At 51.1% G+C, this 24186-nt stretch overlaps 1 protein-coding gene across 1 annotated transcript in view; it reads left to right on the top strand.

Annotated features, from left to right (window-relative positions):
• The first annotated feature begins 4271 nt into the window (after positions 1-4271).
• SLC6A5 (solute carrier family 6 member 5) overlaps positions 4272-24186 on the top strand; it is a 61965-nt gene continuing 42050 nt past the window's right edge. The window contains exons 1-7 of the mRNA XM_017345563.4: positions 4272-4562; positions 5951-6487; positions 9023-9161; positions 11717-11848; positions 12146-12319; positions 20274-20415; positions 22375-22507. Coding sequence (XP_017201052.3) covers positions 4560-4562; positions 5951-6487; positions 9023-9161; positions 11717-11848; positions 12146-12319; positions 20274-20415; positions 22375-22507 — 1260 coding nt within the window. The 5' untranslated portion in view covers positions 4272-4559. The remainder of the gene's footprint in view (positions 4563-5950; positions 6488-9022; positions 9162-11716; positions 11849-12145; positions 12320-20273; positions 20416-22374; positions 22508-24186) is intronic.

Raw genomic sequence — 24186 nt, 5'->3', positions numbered from 1 at the left:
TTTGAATACCCTTGCATGGTTCTAATTCATTTAACAGCTATGTATCATTCTATATTGCAAATATACTAATGATCTACTGCAGATTTTTTTTCAGTTTTTACTTTACAGATCTATGCTATAATTGACATTTTTGCATTGTGGCTTTTTCCCCCTTTGGAATCTCCCTAAGTGTGTGATTGCTGGATCAAAAAAAAAAAAAATGGTTCAACTGTGTTTTGCTATTTAAAGGAGAGATGCTTTCAGCTTTTGTTTCTAATTTGCTAAGTGACCTTGAGCATGCCTGGTTTTCTCCGTGGTGTAGCAGGCGTGTGGAATCACAGATGACCTTGAGTGTCCTCGGTTTGTTCTGAACTTCTCTGCTTCAGCCTTGTGTTGTGCTGCAGTGACGCGGGAATCCTCACTTCTGCTGAATCAGAAGCAAGCGTGCTGCCTCTCTCTCGGTTTGGAGACAGGACCTACACTCTGCAGGGACTGGTCCCTTAGCTGACCACTCACTTCTAAATCTGGACTCCTTTGCAATGCTGTGCTGAGGGAAGTTTGCCTGGAGTAGTCTGTGTCTCCCTGACACCTGGAGTCCCATGAGAATGGAGAAGACAAGGAGGCTGACTGCAAGGACTCCAGGCTTCTGCTATTTATGTTGAGATTTACCTTAGTCTAAGCAAAATGTCTCTGTGTTTGAGCACCTTTCCAATAATTTTCTTTTCGTAAAGAAAAATACTTGATTATCGGTTAACTGAACCACTGAATGAGGAGAGGCAAATGTGGCACGATGATGAGCTACTTTGTCAGACTTTCCAATTTGGGTCTATCTACCCACATGAAACCTTCTGGGCTGGGTAGAGAAAACTGTCTTATTTGCTAAATCTGTGGAGTTTCCGTTTAGGTACCTCACATGCACATTATCATTTAATCCTCAACCACCTTGAGGTAGGTTCATTCTTCTTATCTTTATTTTTGCCATCAGGACTCTCCAAGGTCCAGAGCTAGGAGGTAGTGCAGTGTGTCGGCAGAACCCACGTCCCTGGCACCAAACAACACTGCAATGCAGCTGGGTGATGGCAGACAAGGGGGACAAAAATATCTCATGGCTTCGCCCCTACCAGTAGGGCCACTGGAAATCCACCCTGGCCCTAACATCTATCATCTATAGCAGCTTCAGGTGTCATAGCTCTCATTTTAAAATCACAGTGCTCACATTGTATTTCCCAGTGTTATGGGGGTGGCCAGGAAGCCACACGGGCCTGGGTTCAAATCCTGCCTCTGCCCGCTGAGCTGGGCCACTTTCTCCGTCCTCCTGGCTAAGCGCACTGGCAGCTTTTTCCAGCACACTGCCCTGAAGAGCAGCGAAGGCTAGTGCCCTGGTCTTGGCACAAACACTGGCGTCAGGGCAGTCACCTGAGGTCTCTTTCAGCAGGCTACCGCCATACAGTTGGGTGGACACGGATTTGCAAAAATAGCTATTTATTTGCTTATCTGCATGGAAGGAGGGTGGGAACAAAGTGATCGAGGACAAAATCAATTACTATTTTTCATCTTTGACAAAGTAATTAAGGCCGTAGTGACTGGCTAATTCCGACCGAATGGCTGCGCGATGATGGATGCGGATTTATGGGCTCCTTGGCTGCGGCGCGGGTCAGATTATCACTCCAAACAGGCGGCTGCGGAGGGCGGGGGCAGAGGCCCGTGTCCAGAGGACGTGAGCCTTTACCTCTTTTTATTCCCCACCCCCCCCCCGCGCCGTAAAAATAAATACATAAATAAATTTACAAAACCACAGTGGATCCATTCTCTGCGTTTCGCAGGCAATGATACACGCCAGGACGCACAAGCTGCCCCGGGGCCTGGCCTCCCGCCCCTCCCCGCACGCTCTCTCCCGCCTTCGCACCCAAACCTTCCTGCCCGGCTAGTTCCCCGCCACTCCACCCCCGCGCTGGCCTCAGAGCGACCCCTCTAGGCCCCTGGGTTCTGGACTGCCCCTCCACCCGCCACAAGGCCCCTCCTCTCCAGAATCTTGCGGCTAAAGGGGGAGGGGTGGGAAGCCCTAGCAGCGCCTCCACCACCCTCCCCATCCCCTCAACACCCGCAGCTTTGCCTGCGCGTCACCCGCCTCTGCAGGTGCTGACGCGCGGCGGGCCCCACGCGGGAACCCGAGTGCGCACTTGGCCGGGGAGGGCCGGCGGGCGACGCGTCAGGGCAGGGGGCTGAGCAGGGGCGCAGGCGTCACTCACGCCCAGGGCCGCGACTAGGGGAGGCGAGAAGGCCGGCAGAGCTCCCGCGCCGTTGCGCCGCCCTCCTGCTCCTCCTGGAGCCAGGAACCTCGTGCGCCCTGGAGCGTCTCGTACCGGGTGGAGGCTTCACTCACTCGTGGCCCTGTGCGGAGGCTGCTCAAATGCAAATTGCGAAACTGACCCGAACTTTTCCAAGTCGTGATTGTCCCTCATGGAAGTCAGTCCAGACTGCAGAGGGAGGCTTACGCAAGCTACCGGCCGCGCACCAGCGCTTATCTGGCCTGTCCTCTACATCCCGGCATCCCAGTCTGGGTCCTTCTTGGAAATTGGGGTTGTTTTGGAATAAGCGCCAGGCAGGTTCCCCCCTAAACTTCCCTCGTGGCACCAAGAACCTAAGATGTTTCCCAGCGCCAGCCAAGGCGGGAGAATGGACCGGCCCTTGCAGGATTCTTGGCTCGCAGCCTCGCCCGACCCTCTTCCAGCCTGAGTTCACAGGGGCTCACATCTGGCTCCTTAGCGTCCTCCCGGGCCTTGCCGGGTTCCCTCTGAGCGGGCCCTGGGGAGAGAGCGCGTGTGGCGCCAGCGACCGCCCTCTAGGAGGTGGTAGGGGGTTTCTCCGGGATTCGACAAAGATGTTCTGAGCCTCAGCTTTCCCAGCTTTTTAAAATTGGCAGAGTTTCTCGAAGACTGCTGCCAAGGCTTAGTGGGACCATTCATGGAGAGCACAAAATTCAGTACTGAGACCTCGATAAATGTTAACTCAGACTACAGTAAAAAGCGCCCTGAAACCAACGGAAGCTCTTAGGGAACCTAAAGTACAAGAAATGCAGGCTGTGGGCTCCAGCTGGCCGCCCTCCGAGGGCCCAGGTGGGAGAACCCAGCAACCGAGGCGTCGGAGGGCGGTGGGCATCTCGGGAGGGGGCAGCCCTGCAGTGCCCCCGGCGCCCGCCGCAATCTGCCGCCGCAGCCTCTGCCTGCGGCCGCCTCGGCGTTATCCTCCAATCGCAAGGGGGCTGCCCAGCCGAGTGCGACGGTGAGGACCCGAGGCAGTGGGCCGGGCGGCGGGCAGCACGGAAGGGAAGTGCTGTCCACAGCTCTCCAACCCCGAGGCCAGGAGTTCCCTGAGTGAGGCTGGCAGGGGTGGAGAGAAGAGAAGTCTTTTTGCTGAGCATCCCCCTCTAGTTTGCAAACTACCTCTTTGTGAAAGCGTTTCCTCTTTCTTATGATAGTAACCCCTGCCTTGGAAAGTCCATTTAATTGCCGCGGCCACTGCCCCTCCCCTCCTATCCTCTCCAACGGACTTGGCTTCCTGGGGTCTGTGCTGACCCCGGTTGCTGGGGATCGAGTTTTTTTTTTTTTTTTTTTTTGGGGGGGGGTGTCTCTAAGACTTCGCTCGCTTACAAATCAGGCCTGGCTCTGGTTGTTTTTTTCCTGAAAGGAATATGGGAAAAAAAAGACAAAAAAACAAACAAACAAAAAAACCAAACGGGTGTCCTTTGAAAGTGGTCTGAGACCCAGGTCAGTGGTGAAAATGAAATCCTTTTTATTTCTCTAAAACATTTTCGAAAGAACTTTAAAAAGTACATTGAGTACAATCAATTGCTCAGCATTTTCTCTTCATTGTGTTATAATAGGACCTCAATTCGAAAACCCAGGATCCCTCCAAGAACCTTTATCTGGGATGGTAGGGATGCGGGAATCTGAAGTCTGCGTGCAGGCAAGGTGGGTGCACCCAAGGGAATGCAGAACCTGTGTCTGTATCAGCCACGGCACAGCTGTGAGACTAGGAGCAGACCTTCTATCGCTTTCTGGCTAGTGTTATGGAGCCTGCTGAAGGTTCAGAGAGACAGCTCTGCTCCTGGAATCTGCTGGAAGATAAAAACACCATAGTGGTTGAACCCCTCCCCCGCTCCTACCTCGACAGCCCACTCCACTCTGCTGGCGGCTGCGCCTGGCTTTGGGTGCAGTGGGACGTGTCCCTCCCATGTTTCCATTAATTAGGAGGAGGCAAACTTCTGTCTTCCCCTCCCACCGGCTTTGGTTTAGTAATCAGACCCACATGAGTCACGCCAAACCCACAGCCCCCTCCTGCCCGACTGACAACTAGCAAGCGTACTCTAGGCTGTTGTCCCTTTAAAATTGGAATCCAAGGGGGTAATGATTTATCAAACTTGTATTATCAAGAAGATGTCAAACGAAGGGCACCTTGCTTTGCACTGACGCAAACCTGGCCTTTCCCAAGGAGATATAGAAACGCTTCTCCTGCGGAGCCAAACCCAGTTAATAGCGGGCTTTGCTCTCTACCGGTTCAATCTGTTGCCTGTGTCCGACATGGTGAGTGTTCCTTTTGTTCTTTTCGTAGGAAAGTGGTCTGAGGGGATAGGAAGGCAGATTCGTTTTGGATATTTCCTTTTGAAAGACCTGTGCGTTGGGCAGGAGGAGGGTGAGCAATTATTGCAACCATAGGTATTTGTATTGGTGAACAGCACCTGCAGTCGGAAAGAGGTTTGCTATACTGTAGGGCTGAGGGGGTCGGTGGCGGGTGGCTCTCCAAGGCGGGATTCTGAGCGCTGTCCTCGGTGCTGAAAAACCAGATGCCGCTACACAGGCGCGTTGCCCTGGGTCCTAGAGGCTATTGAGACAGCAAGGCTGGCTGGGGTAAAGGCGCTTAGACTGGACGCCAATTAAGGAGTTTTGATCTATGCATTTTGTGAAAGGGAGCTGGGCGGGGGGACAGGTGATTGAGGCGAAGGTGTTCTGATTATTCTTACAATATAGCAATAACTATTGATGCTAATATTTAGGAAGCCCCAAAGCTAAGACGAGGGGCATAAGAAGCCCAAAGGAGCACAACTGACAGTTGTTCTCCTATGAAATCCAATTGGGAGGAAGCATTATAAATTAATTGTGAGTTTTGGTCTTCACGCAAGGGTACGGGTGTGAAGGATATTAGATTCCTGTGAACAGTCAATGCCTACAAAACGAATACAATACAAAAAAATTTTCAGGTTCGTTTACATTTCTGGAAATCTGAAGGTGAATGTAGATTGTGGGAGATAGACCATGTTACTACCTGTGTTTTAAGCCTGGTTAATTATTGTTGTTGTGGGATTTTGCTATTGGTGGTGGTGTTTTGATCGAGATCTTTATCTTTGCCTCTGCTACCCAGCAGGCTGGGGTGAGTTTGGGGGCGCTGGGATTTGCACAACCAATTTGGCCTCAAGCGCTCACTGGTGCCAAGGCATCAGCTTTGTGGCCACAGCTTGTCTATGGGAAAGAAAAAAAAAAGGCAATGTGCATTGTTGAATGACAAAGGAAATGGGGCGGAAAATTAAAGAATCTTTCTACAATGGTGACGGGGGCGCCCACACCCCACAGCTGTGATGTGAAATCCAGAACAGGCGGGGAGCTCTGGGCTGTAGGGCTATTTACACCCTCCCAGTTTGCCCCCTCCAAAAACCACTTCTCCCTCTTTTCTTACTTCGTCCTCCATCGGGAAGGGCATATCAGCTTGCTTCTGTCATCGGGTTACTCAGAGACTGCAGAGTTGAGAAATACTGACTGCAATTTTTCTTGGGGAAAGGGAAAAATCCAAATTCCGATTTGCGCCCCCAGATAATGCGTCTGGACGTGAGCTGTGAAGTCTCCATGTGTAGATACAGGTATTTTTAACGCTGCCGCGACTTAAATTTTTTTGCACGAATTTAACGTTGTGTTTGCAGGATTGCAGTGCCCCCAAGGAAATGAATAAGCAACCGGCCAACAGCCTGGAGGCGGCGGCGGTGCCAGGCCACTCGGATGGCCGGTGTGCGCCCAGGACCAGCCCTGAGCAGGAGCTGCCCGCGGCCACCGCCGCGCCGCTGCCACGTGTGCCCAGGTCAGCTTCAACCGGCGCCCAAACTTTCCACTCAGCCGACGCGCGGGCCTGTGAGGCCGATCGGTCTGGAATGGGGTCGTGCAAACTCAGTAGCCCTCGGGCTCAGGCAGCCTCGGCTGCTCTGCCGGACTTGAGCGAAGCGCACCGCGCGCAGGCGGTCTCGGCTTCGGCGGGCGCCGGGCCAGGCAACGCACTGCACTGTAAGATCCCGGCTCTGCGAGGTCCGGAGGGGGATGCGAACGTGAGTGTGGGCAAGGGCACCCTGGAGCGGAACAATACTCCGGCCGTGGGCTGGTTGAACATGAGCCAGAGCACCGTGGTGCTGGGCACGGATGGAATCGCGTCAGTGCTCCCGGGAAGCGTGGCCACCACTGATACCCAGGTAAGCAAGTCGCGTGGGGCCCGCGCCGCCTTCTGCTCTCCAGCCGCGCACGGGGCGAGACAAGGCGAGCCAGGCCGTGGCGGGTGCACGTGTGCTGATGGGGATACCGATTGGCAGTGCCAAGTGATGGATGTGGGACACGGCTTTGTGGCTTCAGAAGCTCGCACTGCGCTGAGGTGGCCGGTTTAGGGCACGAGGGCTGCAGTGACCATGCCAGAGGGGCCACAACTTGCCACTTGTCAGCCCAGGACGGTGGTAGGACCAGGGATTGGGGTGCAGATCCGACAGATTACCTGCTTTGTTCAGACACAATTCCTCTCCTGCCTCTTACCTCTTTATTTGTTTTCCTTAAATTAAAAAACAAAAACACGGAGTAAACTCTGTGGTGGTGGTGGCTAATGGTTTAATATCAAATGAGGATTCATTGGATGCAAGGTGGGTTTGCATGAGGCTACTGAAGCTTCAAGCTTTGGGGCCCATCTTTTGCCCTGACCCTTCCAAAACCTGGTATCCAATATTCTTATCATAATTTTGCTCCTCAACTCCCAAAACAAACTTTCATCAATTTTGTAAGCTTCAGGCCCCACCAAACTGGATCTGTCCCTGCATTTGCCCCCTTACCACTCAGAATGGTAGAAAAACCCACTGAGCTAATCTCTGCCCCTGGTTAAGGACAGAGGCAGCTCTCTTTCTTCCATGTAAGCTTTTGTTTTCTGCCATTTCCCTCCAGTCAATTTCCCTTCTCTCATCTTCTGTGTGAGTCCTGTTTCACCTACTGCAGCTCTCCCATTGCCTGCCTTTCTGCTGTTTCCTCTCCTCTTCTGGGCTCAGGAGCTAGGTTTTTGTTCAGCAATAGGGCTCTCAGACCAGAATATCTGCCTGTGTGCAATGCAGGGTTTATAGAGCCCTTCTGTCCTTAGTCACTTCAGTGTTTGCACCACACACACACACACACACACACACATACTCTCACATTTATCCATAGACCTACACCCAGCTGCTAGAGTAAGTAGAAATGGACATGAACTTGGACTTTCCCACTCACCCTTGATTTGGGGGGTTCACCTCTGTCTATGTGTATTAGCTGTCTATGACAGCATGAACCCCATAGTGTGACCCTGAATGTGGAAGAAAATTCATTTCACATGCCTTGCTTAACCTCTGCACTGCGGCAAGAGGGACTGGAGCTCCCCATCTCCCCCGCCTTTACAGCCTGGAAGCCTGGGAGGTGGGGTTAGAGGTGGGGGTGGTGTGTGGGTGGGAGGAGTACAGGGAGGATGTTCCCGTTCTTGCAAGTACTTTTTTCAGCCCCGCCCATCTTGCTGATTGTGGTTTTCCGACACTCACCCTGCTCCTCCCCAGGACTTCTGTTTTACCCTCTGGGTGTGTGTGTGTGTGGTGGTGGGGGGAATAGTACAAGGCTCACCAGGTTACTACAATGGGAGGAGGAGGGTGACTGAGGATGGCAGTGGCCCGAGTCTCTGGAAGCTTTGTGCAGAGTCCAAGTGTCCTGAACATGTTCAGAGTGCACCTTATGTGACCTCATCCCACAGCTTTTCCTGGTGAGCAGTCAGGCATTCCAGAACCGGGTTCAGCCCCAAGAAAGCATCGTAGTGGGAGCTTGGAGAAGTGAGCCATGAAAGATACATAGATTGCTGGAGCTGGCCAGTGCCTCAAGGGACAGTTATTTCAAGCCCCTTGTTTTACAGATGTGGACACAGAGGTTCAGAGAGTGCAAGTGGTTGCTTGGGGTAATCTAGCTGATCAGCAGTAAAATTTAGACCAGAACCCAAAGTTTTATACACTCTGTCTCTTACCATATGTACCTTTTCCGTTTGCCAGCTTTTTATTTTCACCCACCCCCCTCCTGCATTTCTCCTTTGCCCCAGGGCAGAAGTAGCCTCCCCTTCCCCTAAATTCATTTCCCCTTCCCCTAATTTAAATTAGCTGACCAGGCAGGTTTCCTGTAGGCTTTGGTGAGGCAAAGGCTCTGGCTGGCTTCAGGCATTGCAGCTCTCTTTCTGGCCTTTGCACACAATCCACAGAAAGGGCAGGCAGGGGAAGGGGTGGTGTGGTGAGGGCACTTCGGGAGGAGAGGGAGGGATTGGTTAGGAATCTGCTTGCTGGGAACTTTGGGCATGATGTTGGGAGCCTGCTTGCCAAATAAATTCTTGGGGATGGAGGGATCTGCTTGCAACCAACCTCTAGTTTCAAGGTTTGGGGACAGCTGCTTGCCAGTGGGTTCGGACTGCAGGATTTGGCAAAGGGGATTCTGGGATCTGTTTAAGGTGGATCTTCAGATAAGAAGTCGGGGCCTGCTTGTTGAAAGACTCGCAGGGCCAGGTTGAAGGGTGATGTCCTTGCTTGTAGATGCATTCGTTCTTTAGAATTGGGGTCCTGCTTGCCGATGCATCCTCGGTTGAAACTGCGGGTCTGCTTGCTGGGAAGGACCCTCGGCCGGAGGGCGGGGTGGAGTGGGACCTGCTTGCGACCTAGCAGGGGCTGTTATCCGACCATGTGCTTTTCCGCCCCCAGGAGGACGAGCAAGGGGATGAGAATAAGGCCCGAGGGAACTGGTCCAGCAAACTGGACTTCATCCTGTCCATGGTGGGGTATGCAGTGGGGCTGGGCAATGTCTGGAGGTTTCCCTACCTGGCCTTCCAGAACGGGGGAGGTATGGCTTTTCCGCTCTTTCCGCCTGCGGCGCGGCGGGGCGGGCTCTTGAGGGGCGTGGGGGGTACGCAGAGCCCTCGGGCAGGGTCCGAGGTGGGAGGCTCAGGGCAGCCTCGGCAGTCCCCAGCCTCATCCCCTGGAAGCTGCTGCGTAGAGCTGGAGGGCAAAAGCAACAGTAGGCGGTGTGCGCTGCATCCAGGAGGCTTTTACCTGGAGATGGAGAGCCAGAGAGGCCCCCGCACCTGCGCCCGATCCAGTCTGGCGGACCTTGGGTCGCGACCCAAGAGAGCATCGACGCATGGGAGTGCAGACTGTAGTGTAGCCGTCGCGTATCTGGGCAGTGACGCGAACCTAATCGATTTTACAGCCAGATGCTGTGCAGTCCTGGAGGTCTGAATTAAGAACATTCTAAGACGATAACGAGGAAATCTAAGCTTCTAGGACAGACTAAGAATGCGCGCGGAGGAACGCAGCACGCAGGTTGCCCGGAAGGCGCGAGGGGGGAGGGGCTGCCCTTTGAACCCCCAGCAGAAGTCCCCTTCTCCAGCCTCCCACACAGCCCCTCTCGGGCAGACACCGGCTATATTTCGATTTTGGTAAAATCGATGAGCAATCGTAGTTTTCTTTCCATTGTCCTAACTGCCTCTGAAGAGCGGAGATGGCGAGAACACGGGATAGGCCCGCGCCAGCTGCAGGGCCACCACAATCCAGCACTTCCATCTCCGCGGGGAGGGAACCGACGCGTGCAGGGTCCCATTTGCTTCCCCCTCGCCACGCGACGCTCAGGCGCCGCGGACCAGACGTTCGTTCCCACGTCCGCGAACCAGGCGCCCTCTAAGAATAAATAGGAGTTTGCTCCTTTCCCGCATCGTCGCAGCTGCGGTCAAAGGGACGAGGCGCGCCCTCCCGCTCCCCAGAGAGCAGCTTCAAGGTGGTTTCATTTTGCATTTGCCTCTTGGTTCCGCACCAGGCGGAGTCTGGCGCTGTGAGACGGACAGGTGGGCCAACACGGGACGGCTAAAACGGCAAAAATGGGTGACCTCCTGCCCTCGACCGGTTCCAGATTAGAACACGTGGACAAGTACTCATGAGGCCCGCAGAGCTTTTGTAATCAGGAGTGTCCTGGAAAGAAAAGGACCAGCGCTGGCCTCACGGAGATAGATAGGCTCCCAGCAGGGACCCGGGAAGGTCCCGGGACCCGGGAAGGGAGTGGAGAGGGAATTCAGCCAAGGGAGTTTAGGGACACAAGTGCCTGCGCTTTGCTGGCCCGAGATCCGTGGAGTGCGGGGCTGCGGGCGCCCGGCCACGAGGTAACCGGGGATGCGGGCGGAGCCAGGTGTCGGGAGCGGGAAGGCAGACTTCTCCCGCACTGCGAAGGCGCCCGGGGCCCGCAAACCCTAGCGCAGGGTGCAGAGCCCGGTCCCTCCTTCTCCTCGCACATCCTCTCCTTTCTCAAAGCTGTTACGAGAGGAGGACAAAGCAGGGTCCCCCGGTTGTCTCCCCGGCGGCCCACGGTTGCTCCCGGGAGAGCCTCTGGCTGGAAAGGCCCTTCCGTGGAACACGGGCCGGGAGAGGGACCACTGCCGCATCAGAGAAAGATCAGCTTTCTCTTTGCTGAATAGTGTTCTGGGCTATGGAATTTCTACCCCTCAGATTGATCATGGGAGAGTGCTTCCTGGTTGAAACTTCCTAAAACATCGTGGCAATTCCCCAAGCCCCTCCCACACAACCTCAAAGAATCCTTAGAGGGAAGAAGCCCAGACCACCCTCAGCAAGCCTGTGAGGCTCCCAGGCACTGCACTAGGGTGGGCATTCTGGGGAATGGAGAGATGGCAGTAACTGACTTAGGCGGCTCACCACCCTGTCCAGACACCCCACATCAACGTTAGCCAAGGATCAGAGCCTGGGGCAAGGTGCTGTGGGAAGACAGAGCAGGGAGCCTTTCTGAGGATGAACCATTTGCATTGACCTTGAAGGCTGCAAGGGAATTCTCTTATGGAAAAGGAGGGTGAATAGTGTGTGATGGGGGTGGTGGTTGTGGGGGAGGGATTCTCACGCTGGCTGCCTGTCCCACAGAGCAGACACAACCCTGGTTGGCACAAGGTGTACCTGGGTCATTGTGGAAAATGGCTCCCCAGGATTAGCTTAGCAGGTTTTAGATCCTGGGAAGGCTGGGACTCTGATGCGATTTCACCCAGTTTGCTTTCAGCCAAAGGCATGGATTTGCTGATCCCTAGAGGGACTTAATTTGGAGACATTAAAGTGCTACCAAAAATGAAACTGCAAAACCGCACATCACCCCAGACATTCTGTTTGATGGAGCTTTGAGACAAGGAGTGAATTTGTATAAGTTCCCTTACACTATTGGAGGAGGGCTTTTAAATGAACTGGGGTTACCTGTTATTGAGCCAGGATGTCAAAAGCTTCTTTGGAAAAGGAGCTTAATTGTCCTTTAGCTCATTAAAAGGGAGCCCCACCCCAACCCAGAGGGTTAAGGTGGCCCAGAGCCCTGCCTTTCCCTCCCAGAGCTCTCACTTCCCACTCTCTCTTTCCAAGGTGCTTTCCTCATCCCTTACCTGATGATGCTGGCTCTGGCTGGGTTACCCATCTTCTTCCTGGAGGTGTCGCTGGGCCAGTTTGCCAGTCAAGGGCCAGTGTCTGTGTGGAAGGCCATCCCAGCCCTACAAGGTGAGTCCCACCTGCCTCCCAGCCTCTCCGGGCCCTTACACTGCCCTCTCTGGCTCCAGTAGAACTGTGATCAGTAGCCCCCACTCCTTCCTTCATTTACTGACTCTTTCTGGAGGATAGTCAAAGATCCTCTCTGACGGTGTTGAGTTCCTGGCAGGGTGCCTCGGTGTCCCTGGTAGACATTGAGTCCACCCGACTTGGGACATCCCTCTGTACTAGATCATGACCCTGTAGTCAACTCTGAGAATTCCATGGGAATTGGGATAAGAATGAACTCTAGAACTTTTGCTTCTGCAGGTTGTGGCATCGCAATGCTGATCATCTCTGTCCTAATAGCCATATACTACAATGTGATTATTTGCTACACACTTTTCTACCTGTTTGCCTCCTTTGTGTCTGTGCTGCCCTGGGGTTCCTGCAACAACCCTTGGAACACGCCAGAATGCAAAGATAAAACCAAACTTTTATTAGGTAAGTTTGGATATACCTGCTTTAGCTGTGTGTGGTTTGAACTATTATGTGGTCATTCAAAAGAGATTAATTGAACACATGTTTGTCAGCCTCTGTACTAGGTGCTGGGGACACAGAGATTAAATCAAACAACTAAACATGTTTAGTTCTAACATTTAAGGAGCTCATGGCTCAGGGGTGGGATAGTCAAATTCCTCTTTGCTCATGAATAGTTTTAAAAATGCAGACTCACTTCAACAATGAGGCTTAAAGTTATGTGTCCAAATCTGTCTCAACAGTGAGGTGATGCTTACCAGTTTCCTATAGGCAGATACCTAGTAACCAGGTACAGAGCTAGCCCTGTTTCTGTATTGTACTTCAAACTCAATGCCAATTATCTGTGGTGATTTATTCAAAGCCATGGATTTGGGTCAGGTGCATAATCCATTGTAGTAGTCATTATAAAAGTTTGCTCTGCCTTCACATTATTAACCGTATCTTAAAACATAGTACATTTCTTTCCATGAATTGTATCCCTGCCTAGTCTGTACTTCAACTTAGTGGTTCTCAGAGTGTGGTCTCTGGACCAGAGGATAAGCATCACCTGGGAAATCAGCAAGCACACATCCTCAAACACAGGGAATCAGAAAGTTGGGGGAGGGGCCAGTGTTGTGATTTAAAAAGCCCTCCGGGTGGTTCTGGTGCTAGTTTGAGACCCACTGTTGCAGCTCAAACAGCCGCTGCTGTAATTCAGGCCTGGTGAACCTCAGGTACCAATTTCCATATGAGTTACTTTTTTATTTTTTTATTTTTTTTTTATTTTTGACAGGCAGAGTGGACAGTGAGAGAGAGAGACAGAGAGAGAAAGGTCTTCCTTTTGCCGTTGGTTCACCCTCCAATGGCCGCCGCTGCAGCCGGCGCACCGTGCTGATCCGATGGCAGGAGCCAGGATCCAGGTGCTTTTCCTGGTCTCCCATGGGGTGCAGGGCCCAAGCACCTGGGCCATCCTCCACTGCACTCCCTGGCCATAGCAGAGAGCTGGCCTGGAAGAGGGGCAACCGGGACAGAATCCGGCGCCCCGACCGGGACTAGAACCCGGTGTGCCGGCGCCGCAAGGTGGAGGATTAGCCTATTGAGCCACGGCGCCGGCTCCATATGAGTTACTTTATTAAATACCCTAATCTTGACCATCTGGTGGCGATTCCCCAATTTAAATATTCGAAAGCAAGAACATTAAAAAAATGCAACTCCATAGGCCTGCCAAATAGTCTGGCTCATTAGATTTTGGTGGAGTCATGTAATTTGCAGTTTTACAAGGTCTTCCAGGATCTTATGTCCCAAAGTGCATCTGTCAGGCTGGTAACAGCACTTCGAGGGTGATTAGAAGCCCCACCCTTGCCTGCCTAATGCCCAGGTGACTCGTCTGTATGGCACAATTTGAAAAGCAATGCTGAAGGTCCTAAAGTCGAGGAGAGGGGTGATAGAAGCAACCCCCGGTCACTCTTCACAAAATACGGCCCGGGTCGCAAGGTGAATGTGAGAGCAGAGCCTTTGACTTAGCCCTCCAATGGAAACATGCCTGCTGTAGGACCTAGATGAGGGCAGGTCTGCGGGGGAGTGTTCTTGGAAGACCATTGCAGATGTGAGATTGCCTGGGATGTGAGGACTTGAGGGAAATGCCAGCCTTTTGGATTAAGGGCAAGAGTAGATTTGAGGAGGAGCAAGACAGATGTGTCAAAAAGGCTTGTGACCTGCCAGACATCTCCCCCACTGACTGTGCATGTCTGGGTCAGATAATTTCTCTCTGGACTCACTTTGCCCATCTGAAAGATGGAAATAATAATACCATTCTTCACCCCACCTACCTTCTGGGATTGCTGTTGGGAGAAAAGATTTGGGAGAGGTAAGTGCTGTATAACAGGGTAAAACTCTCCACATAGAAGGTGGTAGTATCAGTCACTTTTAACGGGAATGTATGAGCAAGGAGCTTCTCCGTTCCCTCGGTCTGTGCTGAGGACAGTGTCCTGTGATTGCTGTACAGGTACAATCCACTCTTTCGCCCTTATAATCTGTGCATTACAGAATGAGGACATTATTTAACTTGTTGAGTCCATTAAGAGCAAAAATATGATTTTCTATCCTCTTACCACCCCAAGAGAGATGCATATACCTAAAGACGGTAGGTAGTTCATGCTGGGGTGTTTTTCCATATGCATGCCTATACATAAATGCCATGTTCAGCCTCCACCTAGAGACGTTGAATGAGACTGCAGGGGAACTCAACCTAGAGACACTTGCTCATTCAGTTCAAACCCTGTGTACTTGGAAGTGCTCAGTGGTAGGGAATGAGGATTTGTGGAGGTCCCTAGGTGTGTGGTTCATTAGTGGTATACTAGTGTTATAAGGGACACAAGAGTCATAGTCCCTTAGCCTCTGGGCCATGGTGTCCGTATTTCTACAATTTTCTCATTAATGGTTCCTTAGGTTAGAACAATGGTTCTCAAGTCCAGCTGCTGTACATTAGAACATCCAGGGGAATTAAAGAATCAAAAACATCATTAGCTTCTGCCCCAGACCAAGAAAATCAGGCTATGGGTGTGGAGCCTCAGAATCTTCCTCAGGTTAACCCAGGGTGGGAACCACTAGGCTGGAGATTGCCCACCTCCCTTAGTTAGGCTGCCCTTATCCAGCTTTGGGATGGAGAGGCCTACCTTTTTTGCCCTGCTGTCCCCTTATCCAGTGGTCAGGTCTGCAAAGCTGCCATCTGAAAGAATCCAACCCGGGTGGCTGTTAGATTCACAACCAACAATCCCTGCCAGAATGACTTCCTGAAGGTGGTTGCCATGTAGGGTATAGGGTCCAGAATGAAGAAATACCTGAAGGTCATAGGTCATCCTAGAGCTCGGTTTGTCCTTTCTGGATTGTAGGCGGGTCGGGGGAGGGAAGTCACTTTCCAGGGGAGTGCTGTTGGAGGAGGGCTGTTTCTTTGATTGGCATTCCAAGGGTTGCTTCTCAGGGAGCTTGCTGATCTTTAGGAGAGATAGCATCATCAGGAGAGAAACATTGTTCTCCTCTACCAACAATACCCACTCTTGTGCAGCACTGTGGTAGTGTAGAATAGCTGACCTCACAACAAGCACCATGTTGAGCCCTTTCATTGTATCACCAATGAACAGGTGTGAAAATCTGCAGCTCAAAGTTACAGTTAGCTCACTTGTAGACTTGAGATTTGAGCCAGGTTTGCCTGCCTCTCAAGGCCATGATCCTAGCCACCATTCTAAATTGCTTTCCAACCTATGAAGCAGCTTTATAAATAATATTTCTGTTATTCTTAGCGAGAATGCTGTGTGTGCCAAATGCCAGGTGACACAATTGCTATTTTGCAGGTGACAAAGTGGACTCTAAGGCTCAAGCTGTATGTTGTAAGGTAGAGCCATTCCTGGAATTTGGGTCTCATGACCCAAGAGCCTCTGCTCACCCAGAGTTCTTAGAGTCTTCCTACAATAGATTCTATACCGTCAGTTCCCGAACAATGATGTCATTCTAGGTGTTCCCTAGCTGATGTTTATGGTTGTGATTCTATGGAATAAAAAGTAAGCTTGTGTGAACAGTGGTTAAATTTAGTACTTTTACTTCTGAAATCTATCTTAAGGGAGAAATTAGAGATGGAAGTAAGGAACATACCAGGTTATTAAATGCAGCTGTATTTACAATACTGGCGCACACCAGAAGCATTTAAACATGTGACCAAAACCCATGTCATTGTTCATTCCACAGTGCCAGTAAATTATGGTTCATTCAAAGAATTAAGTATTCTATTGTCACTCAAAGTGAATCATCATAAAACACAGGAATATCCATATCATAGCATGTTAATTGCAAAAGCAGGATATAGATTTATAGTATAATGTTATCTTTACTTGCAGTATGTGAAGGGGTATAAAACATAGGAAAGTGACAGGAAAATATTAACAATGGTGAATTGGGAGCCACACTTTTCTGCATTTTCTAGCATGGATGTGTATTTATTGCATAGTCTGTATGTATGTGTTTTTTAAAGCACACCAGGCTGGCTGAATGGGCCAGGCACATGGATGGGGGCCCATGTGGTAGAGAAGACCCTGCCTCTGGGCTGGTGTTGTGGCATTTCCAGTCTGGCTCACAATAACCCAGGGCACAGGAAGGGCAGAATGAAGACCTCCCACAGCTAAGCTCCTTTAGACTGGTGCAAACCATAAATGCTATGCACGCTCTCAGCACAGGGAGCCAATGGACATCTCTCACTCTGATTACTCCCTGTGAGCATGTGGACAGGTTGGCCAGATCCTATCTCCTCCTTAGCCAGTGATTTCCTTTTCTTTCTTTCATTTTTTGGTCAAAGAAACAAAGTGTCAGTATCCAGTCTCTTCATACAGCCCTTCCATCTGTCATTCTCTATGTTCTCTGTACTTGAATGTGTGCTGTTCCTGGGGCCAGGCTCTCCCCTTCGCGAGAGTCTTGGTCCCTTCAGATTCTAGAGTAACTTGCGGAAGGTGGTGGTGACCTGACTTGCAGAGACATGGGTGGCTCTGGAGCCTTCCCGCTCTGCTGGCCAGACCAGGAGCCCAGATAATGGGTAGCCCAGGCTGAATCCCAAGTGGCCATGCTGAGCAAGGCTATTTTAGGAGATGGAAAAACTCCTTCCCCCAGCACTGTCCCCCAGATGACCTCCCAGGCTCACCCTCTCCCCTACAACGCCGCCGCCGTAGCTACACGCATCCTGTGGCAACCGGGCAAAGGGACTCGTTTCAGGAGAGGGAGGATGAGCAGCCCTCCATCGTGACCTTCAGCCACGGTGGGGAGATGTTCGTCCCTCTCCCCTCTTTGTGCTGCTAGGGACATGCGCTCTGGGGTGCCTGATTCCCCGTGAGGATGCCAGGGCACTGTACCCACTCTAGCCCCCGAGAAAAGTCCTGGCTCTTGCTTGTGTGTGGAGGCCGCGTCTTTGGGGGATTCTAAGGTGCAGGGGGTAGCAGAGGCTGTTTTTCTAGGGTAACGACCTCCAGGCGTCTGTAATGCAGAACCAGTAGGCTGTGCCCTGCCAAGTGAGACCAGCGACAGTTTTGTGAAAATAGGAGCTAGCTGGGTCACTTCGAATGGGAACAACATAAATACCATTTCTATTTCGGGAATGGCTTAATTTTCATTAGAACTTTAATTAAATGATTCCTTTTCTCCCTGGCCTTCCATGTGCTTTCATTTATTAATAATTGCCTGAGTAAAGAGAATCCCATTCCAACAGCTTCCAATTTAGCGCGATCATTATCGCTGTTCTTTGTTCGGGGTTGCTGGGCCGCGGAGCTCTCCGATGAGACGGCCCATTATTCCTTCGCGTGCAGACCCGCGGGCTGCGGCGCTGAGAAGCGTGCTCCTGCCGCCCAGTGGTGGGAAGCGATATGGCAGGAGGCCGGAGGCTGCCTGCAGCGAGAGCCTGGAGAACCCGTGAGCCCTGCTGCATTGCCGCAGGAACCATGACCTTGTGCGGCTGCGGCGGGCAGCGATCCACAGACATCGCGAGACGCTCTCTAGGGAAGCTGCCTGCCTGCTTCCCAGTGGCGGCGGTTTTGGAAACCAAGGATTTGGCACTTGCCCGCGTGCTGGTGATCTCTCCAGTCTTAGGGAATGGAGGCACTGTTTTGGCAGCAGGCGGAGAAATACCTTCTGCGCTTACTTACGGAATTAAAAAGGGATCTGGGTGATGCCTTAGTTGCTTTCGTTCAGGTTGCTGCTGCGGGAGAGAACAGTTTGCCCTGTAAATCTCTCAGAGTTAGTACATGAGAACCGTTCTGAACCTCTGTTATGTGACCGAAGAAGATAATACTGAGTGGGAAGATCCTTCAAGGACTCTAAGGCAGACGTTTTCACGCAGGGCAGCTCCCATGGGGGCCGTGTTCCATGGCAGTGCTCCCAGTGTTTTTAGTTGTAGCTAGGAATGGGGTGGGTGCTCCTGGCACTCTGCGTGGAGGCCAGAGATACCACTGGGCATCCTGCAATGCACAGGACAGCCTCCCCCCACAGAGAATTAGCTGACCTCAAACATCATTTGCACAACTGTTGGAAAGCCCAGGTCTAAAGAACTCATCAGAGGGAAGGGGCTCTTTCCATGGTTGTTTTAATCTTTGCTCCATATTCTGGGGGTGTATGGGAGGCAGCAGGGAATTTATGGCAGGCAAGTGGGCTGTAGGAGATAATGCTGAGGACCGGGAAACTCAACCCATGAAAAGGCACAAAGACGAGGATTGGGTAATGGCTAAGACTGGAGGGCCGGGCATGGTGTGACATTTTCTGATTTATGATCTCATTTAATTTGGTCCTTGGAGTGACCCTGTGCACTAGATAATGCTATTGCCAGAAGATGGGGGCTTGGGCAGATCCAAGCTCTCAGGGCCAGGGGGGACTCCCGAGCCTGTCCTCTTGCCCACTTTGCCTTCCACAGAGGGCATCAGTTGGAAGTCCATGCACTGCATCTGTGCTGCATTTGTTTTTCTGTTGTTGTCCACAGTATTTAAAAACAGTTTGAGCCTATTTCTAGCTTTTTAAAATGGAAGGGTCTCATGTAAATATCCAGATTTTCTGCATCTTTTGCCAGGACATCTGGGAAAGTGTGGCTCTGACTGACAGGTACTCTCTGGTTGGCCACGGTTTCCACTTCTCCCAGTTATTCCCCACTGTCTGCCTTCTTCATTGTGTCACCAGTCAGGCCCTGTGGGTGCTTGTGTTCATGTTCCCTGCTCTCTGTTTCACCATGGAGTGATTAAGAGCATGGACTCCAAAGAGACAATGCCCATTTGCCTCCTGGCTTGATGCATGACCTTGGCAAGCAACTGCTCCTCTCCATGTGCCCTATTCTTTACCTGTAACCTAGAGTGACCAACAGAGCCTGTCTCATGGAGGGGTGAGAGAGCTGTATGTAAGTCAGTGCATATAAAGCTTTTATTACAGAACTTGAGACATGGGAAAGGCCATATACATGTTCTGTTGATAGTTTTACTCTTTGCTTCTTTACAAAATTATGTCCTTTGGGATTGGTTCCAGTGGATTCTTTGTTTACAATATCTGTCAATTTATCTGTATTGATAAAGCATTAAGGAGGCTTTGTAATATGTCAGAAATACTGCAGATTCACCCTATTTAGAATGAAAACAGCATGGGTCATATGAGGATTTCATGATGTTACCTAAGCATACTGCCTGACAAACCAAGACCCACATGGTCAAGTCCCTCCCTATCCTGCCCTAGACCAGGTCTTCTCAACCTTGGCACAAATGACATTTTGGACTGGATAACTCTTTGTTGTAAGGGGTTGGCCTGTGCGTTGTAGGATATTTAGCAGCACTCCTTGCTTTTACCCATTCGATGCCAGTGGCACCCAGATGTGACAACTACAAATGTCTCCAGCCATTGCCAAATGCCTCCTGGGGAGACAGTTTGTCTCTAGTTGAGAATCCTTGTGTTAAATCTTGGTGCCCACTCACTGGTGGATGGTATGGCCACTGCTAAGCCATGTGAGAGGGAAAAGCACATGCATAGGTATCTTGGAGCTCTTACATGTGTGCATCAGCCGTGTGCCAGGCTGACTCAGGGCCCAGGGCAGACTCACGAGTGTTTGTAAACTTTCTCTGGCAGTAGCCCATCAAGAGGTTTGTATATCTCTGATGCATTCAGTCCTGCCGTTTACTTGTTTTCTGTAACGTCGTGAAGATTTGGGTTTGAAGCCTGATTATGTTCACCGGTCGTGTGACTTCAGTAGAGTTATCTAACTTCTTTAAGCCTCTTTCCACATTGCAGAATGTGCTTAGTTCATTCTTTTTCCAAGTTACTGGCAAATCTTTGGCAAATGATTTTGGCTTTTCTTTTTAAACTGCCAGAGAGGGAGACTTGTGTACGTTTTCTGTTCAGAGTTCACCACGTTTCTGTTCTGTCCTCACTTCAACAGATTCCTGTGTTATCAGTGACCACCCCAAAATACAGATCAAGAACTCGACATTCTGCATGACTGCCTACCCCAACCTGACGATGGTTAACTTCACCAGCCAGGCCAACAAGACTTTCGTCAGTGGCAGTGAAGAATATTTCAAGTAAGAGGGCTTGAGCATTCTAAGGGAAACTCAGGGAATTCACCAACACCCCATGGGCAGAGCGGAGGTCTGGGTGGGTGCCTGGAGGGGGGTACCTCCCTCCACTCCCTCCCCATCCTCCTCCTGCTTGAGTGATCACAGAGGAGGCTTGTTCTCTGAAATTTCCTCCAGGAGCCTGTGGGCCTGGAGAGGAGGGTTGGCTGAATGATGGCCAGTGGAACAGAATCAGGGCCAGCGTAGGACATGATGGTGAAGAAAAATGTTTCAAAGCCTTGGCCTAGTGGGATCCAAGCAGGCCTTCAGTTCACCAAATCCTTTTTCCCATCTTTATTTGACTTTCAGAGACTGTCTGTCTGCTTCTGTCTCTCTGCTTCTCAAATAAATAGAGAAAAGAAAAAAAAAAACCGTGGTTAACGTTTTAGTTTAGATAAGAACTATTTTCATTTTACAGCTTCACTTTAGTTTTGTACTTTCCATGTTTATGTGTCTGTACCTTCAAGATGGAAGTATAAGGATAATGGGGCATCCTCAGTTCCTATAGGAAGATTTAGTGATGTTCATGAAGTTATTTCTGAAGAGAGGTCAGTGCACACAGAGTTCAAGGGAGGGTGTGTGAAGAACAGCTCTAGCCTGGCTTTAAGTCAGGGGCTGTAGACTCAGGTTCACTCAGGGCCTTCAGAGGGGTGAGTCTAAACCAGTGATGCGATAGAGAATGGTGGGGACTGTGGCAAACTCAAGAGCTTCCTGCTGTGTGTAAGGGAGGCTGGTGATGCTCAGCTCTGGCTGGTGACTGCCTTGCGGGAATAGGGGGCAGTGTGGAGAGCGTCCATCCCACAAGGGGTGTTGAACATAATGACAGGAGTTTTAAATGTGATCTCTCCCATTGTAAATGTTAGCAAAATAATTCAAATAAAACACTGGTGCCAAAAAAATGCACCTGTCAGTGGCCTCCCAGCTTATAGCCTTTCCCAGGATTGGGCAACATCTGGCCCAGGGGCCATATAAGGCCTACAAAATCATTTGGTCTGGCAGGCCCAGGCAACCACAGGTGGGATTCTAAATGCAATTAACCTATAGCAGGATAAGTTTTTCTTTAAAGATTTATTTTATTTATTTGAAAGATGGAGTTACAGAGGCAGAGAGAGAGAGAGAGAGAGAGAGGTCTTCCATCTGCTGGTTCGCTCCCCAAATGGCCACAGTGGCTGGAGCTGAGCTGATCCGAAGCAGCTAGGTTGGTGCTGAGTTCAAGGGATTGTTTGCCTCCCACCATTTATTTGCCTGCAAGGGAGAGGAGTTGGGGGTGGTCAGTTAGGCTGTGGCTTTGTCCTTTAGAAGAAGGGGCTGCCGGTGACCATTGCCCCCTTTGCTTGCAGCTATGTCTCTGTCTTTGGATGCATTCCTTGAATAAAATCTAGCCAGCCCCATTTTCACCTTGTAGTGAGCTGCTGCTCCAGGACATACTCAGTGCAACTGGAACTGAAATGCAGGGCAGCATTCTAGGTCTCCTAGCAGAAGCAGTTTCTGCTATGTACTAATTTGCTAAGTGTAGAATTAGGCAGACCCGATCAGAATGCATCCTCAAGAAAGACTCAGACCCTGGAAAGCACACAGACATCATCCTGCCGCTTTAGGATTCTGTGGCCCTTCTTAGGGAGCAGCTCCAGGCAGGGGTGGAGCCTTGCCTGGAACCCTGTGCAGGGCTCTGAGTGGCCCCCAGCGCTTCATTAAGAGCCGAGTAGATCCAGCTGGTGTCTCTGAAGACAGCTGTTGTGGAGAGTGCAGATCGCACATTGCTAGCAACCTCATCTGAGTAGGTCCCTGATGGCGTGCGGAGGGGATGGTTTGTTCAAGGCTCCTGGCTCTGCTGGGAGATGAAGCCTGCAGAGTGAAACCTGTCTGTCTGTATGTCTCCTTCCTTGTTTTCCTCCCCTCTCCCTCCCTCTCTTTCCACGTTCTTAGGTACTTTGTGCTGAAGATTTCTGCAGGCATTGAATACCCCGGCGAGATCAGGTGGCCACTAGCCTTCTGCTTGTTCCTGGCATGGGTCATTGTGTACGCGTCCCTGGCTAAAGGAATCAAGACTTCGGGAAAAGTAAGCACTTGGAAGAGGAAGCTCTGGGACACGCGGCTAAATCGTGGAGCAGGCAAAAAGAGCACCTGGAAGAGAGCCAGGGGCCGTGGGTGCTAATTCCGATCTGCTCCCCGTAGCTGTGGAGCCGTGAGCGAGTGCCTTTAGTCTTATCTGTAAAATGGGGATAAGCATGCCTTCCCTACAGGGCTGTTTTAAGGACTGAGTGACGCAAATGTAAGCAGAGCTCCTGAGATGTGGTGGGAGTGCTGTTCTGGGGTCACTTTCTCTCTTTTCCTCCCAGAGGCTTGCTGACTTTTGCCTCCTGTTCTGGCTACCAGGTCAGTTCTGGCTTCTGCCATGGAGCTGGATAAGGATCAAAAGTTTGAAGTGGATTTCTTCTCACTCCTGATTACGATGTTCTTGGCCATCTGTGGCCCTCTTCCAGCCCCCAGTCCAACATTCTTCCATCCCAGGAACTCCTGGCACTAAAGGAAGCCGGCTCCTGCCAGTGAGACTTTGGCTGAGAGCATACTTGGCTCCTCTTGCGGAGCCATCATTCAGCTGGGCCCTGTGGGGACGATGGGACTCCCTCTCCATGCCCAGATCCAAGCCTCAGAAAGCAAGGGGTCCAGGAAGTGTCACGCCACACTGGGCATGGTTGAAAGGGTCTTGCTGACTTGTCCCTGTCTCCTGCTGCCTTAGGGAAAAACCCACTGAAGAGCTAACCAAACACTGTGATGATGACCTAGGCTATGTCATCATGGCAACAGGCATTTTGCATGTTTCAGGGTAAAAATTAGGAAGAGGATGTAATGGTGGACTCTGAGGCCGTAGGCTATGGAGTTGAGGTCTGGTCCAGGTGTTCCAGCCAGGGCTTCCTGGGGGTTACATTGCTACCACCCAACTTCAGAAGGATCTGGTCCCCTGAGGAGGCTTATCTGTGTACCTCCCATCCCGGCGTGCTGCCCATCCCCCACAAGGCACCCAAATCTGGCACCCGTTAGCCACAGAGACCAATCTGTTTTCTCTGCGGGCACCTGGGGGTGCTCATGGATGCCTTTCGGTTGCAGCTATTTCTGTCTATCCATGTCATCTGATGCCACGGGGACTTGGATGGTGGCCTCTGCAGAGCTGTCAGGATTAGTACGCACCTTAAGTCATACCATGTGAGCAGGAGCAGCCATATAGAGAGAGCCAGACTGGGAGCTGGGACACCTGGATTCTTGACTGAGGGGACCTGTCACGGGGTTTGCGGTAGAAGGACATCCATCTCTACTTGGGCCATGGAATTTGGCCGAGCATCTGGTTTTCTCTTAGCTTTTACTTGTTTTTGGGTGATAAATGAACAGTCGATTTTCTTCTCTTAGCTATTTCGGGAGTCCTCAGCTCCTGCACTTCTAAAGGGAGGGCGGCTGTATCGTATTGAGGCCGTCAGCTTCCAGCTTTATTCTGTTGGAGCACTCGCTGGGAGAGCTGGGGGTTTGCTTTCACTCTCTGATCCAAGTTTCCCCTTCTCTAAAATGAAAGCTGGGTTTAAGTGACCCCCCCCCCCCAACAATTTTGCTGGCTCAGAATGAGTACTGTGAGACTGCAATGATTGTTTTTCTTATTTTTTTAGATTTTATTTATTATTTGAAAAGCAGGCACACACACACACACACACACAGATATCTTTCACCTGCTGGTTCATTCCACCAAGT

This window comes from Oryctolagus cuniculus, chromosome 1 (assembly GCF_051225735.1).
Source record: "Oryctolagus cuniculus isolate XC-2025 breed Fujian yellow rabbit chromosome 1, ASM5122573v1, whole genome shotgun sequence".
In the NCBI taxonomy this organism is placed as follows: Eukaryota; Metazoa; Chordata; class Mammalia; order Lagomorpha; family Leporidae; genus Oryctolagus; species Oryctolagus cuniculus.
Note: the sequence above shows the minus strand (reverse complement) of the source record. Positions and strands in the feature narration are given on the sequence as shown.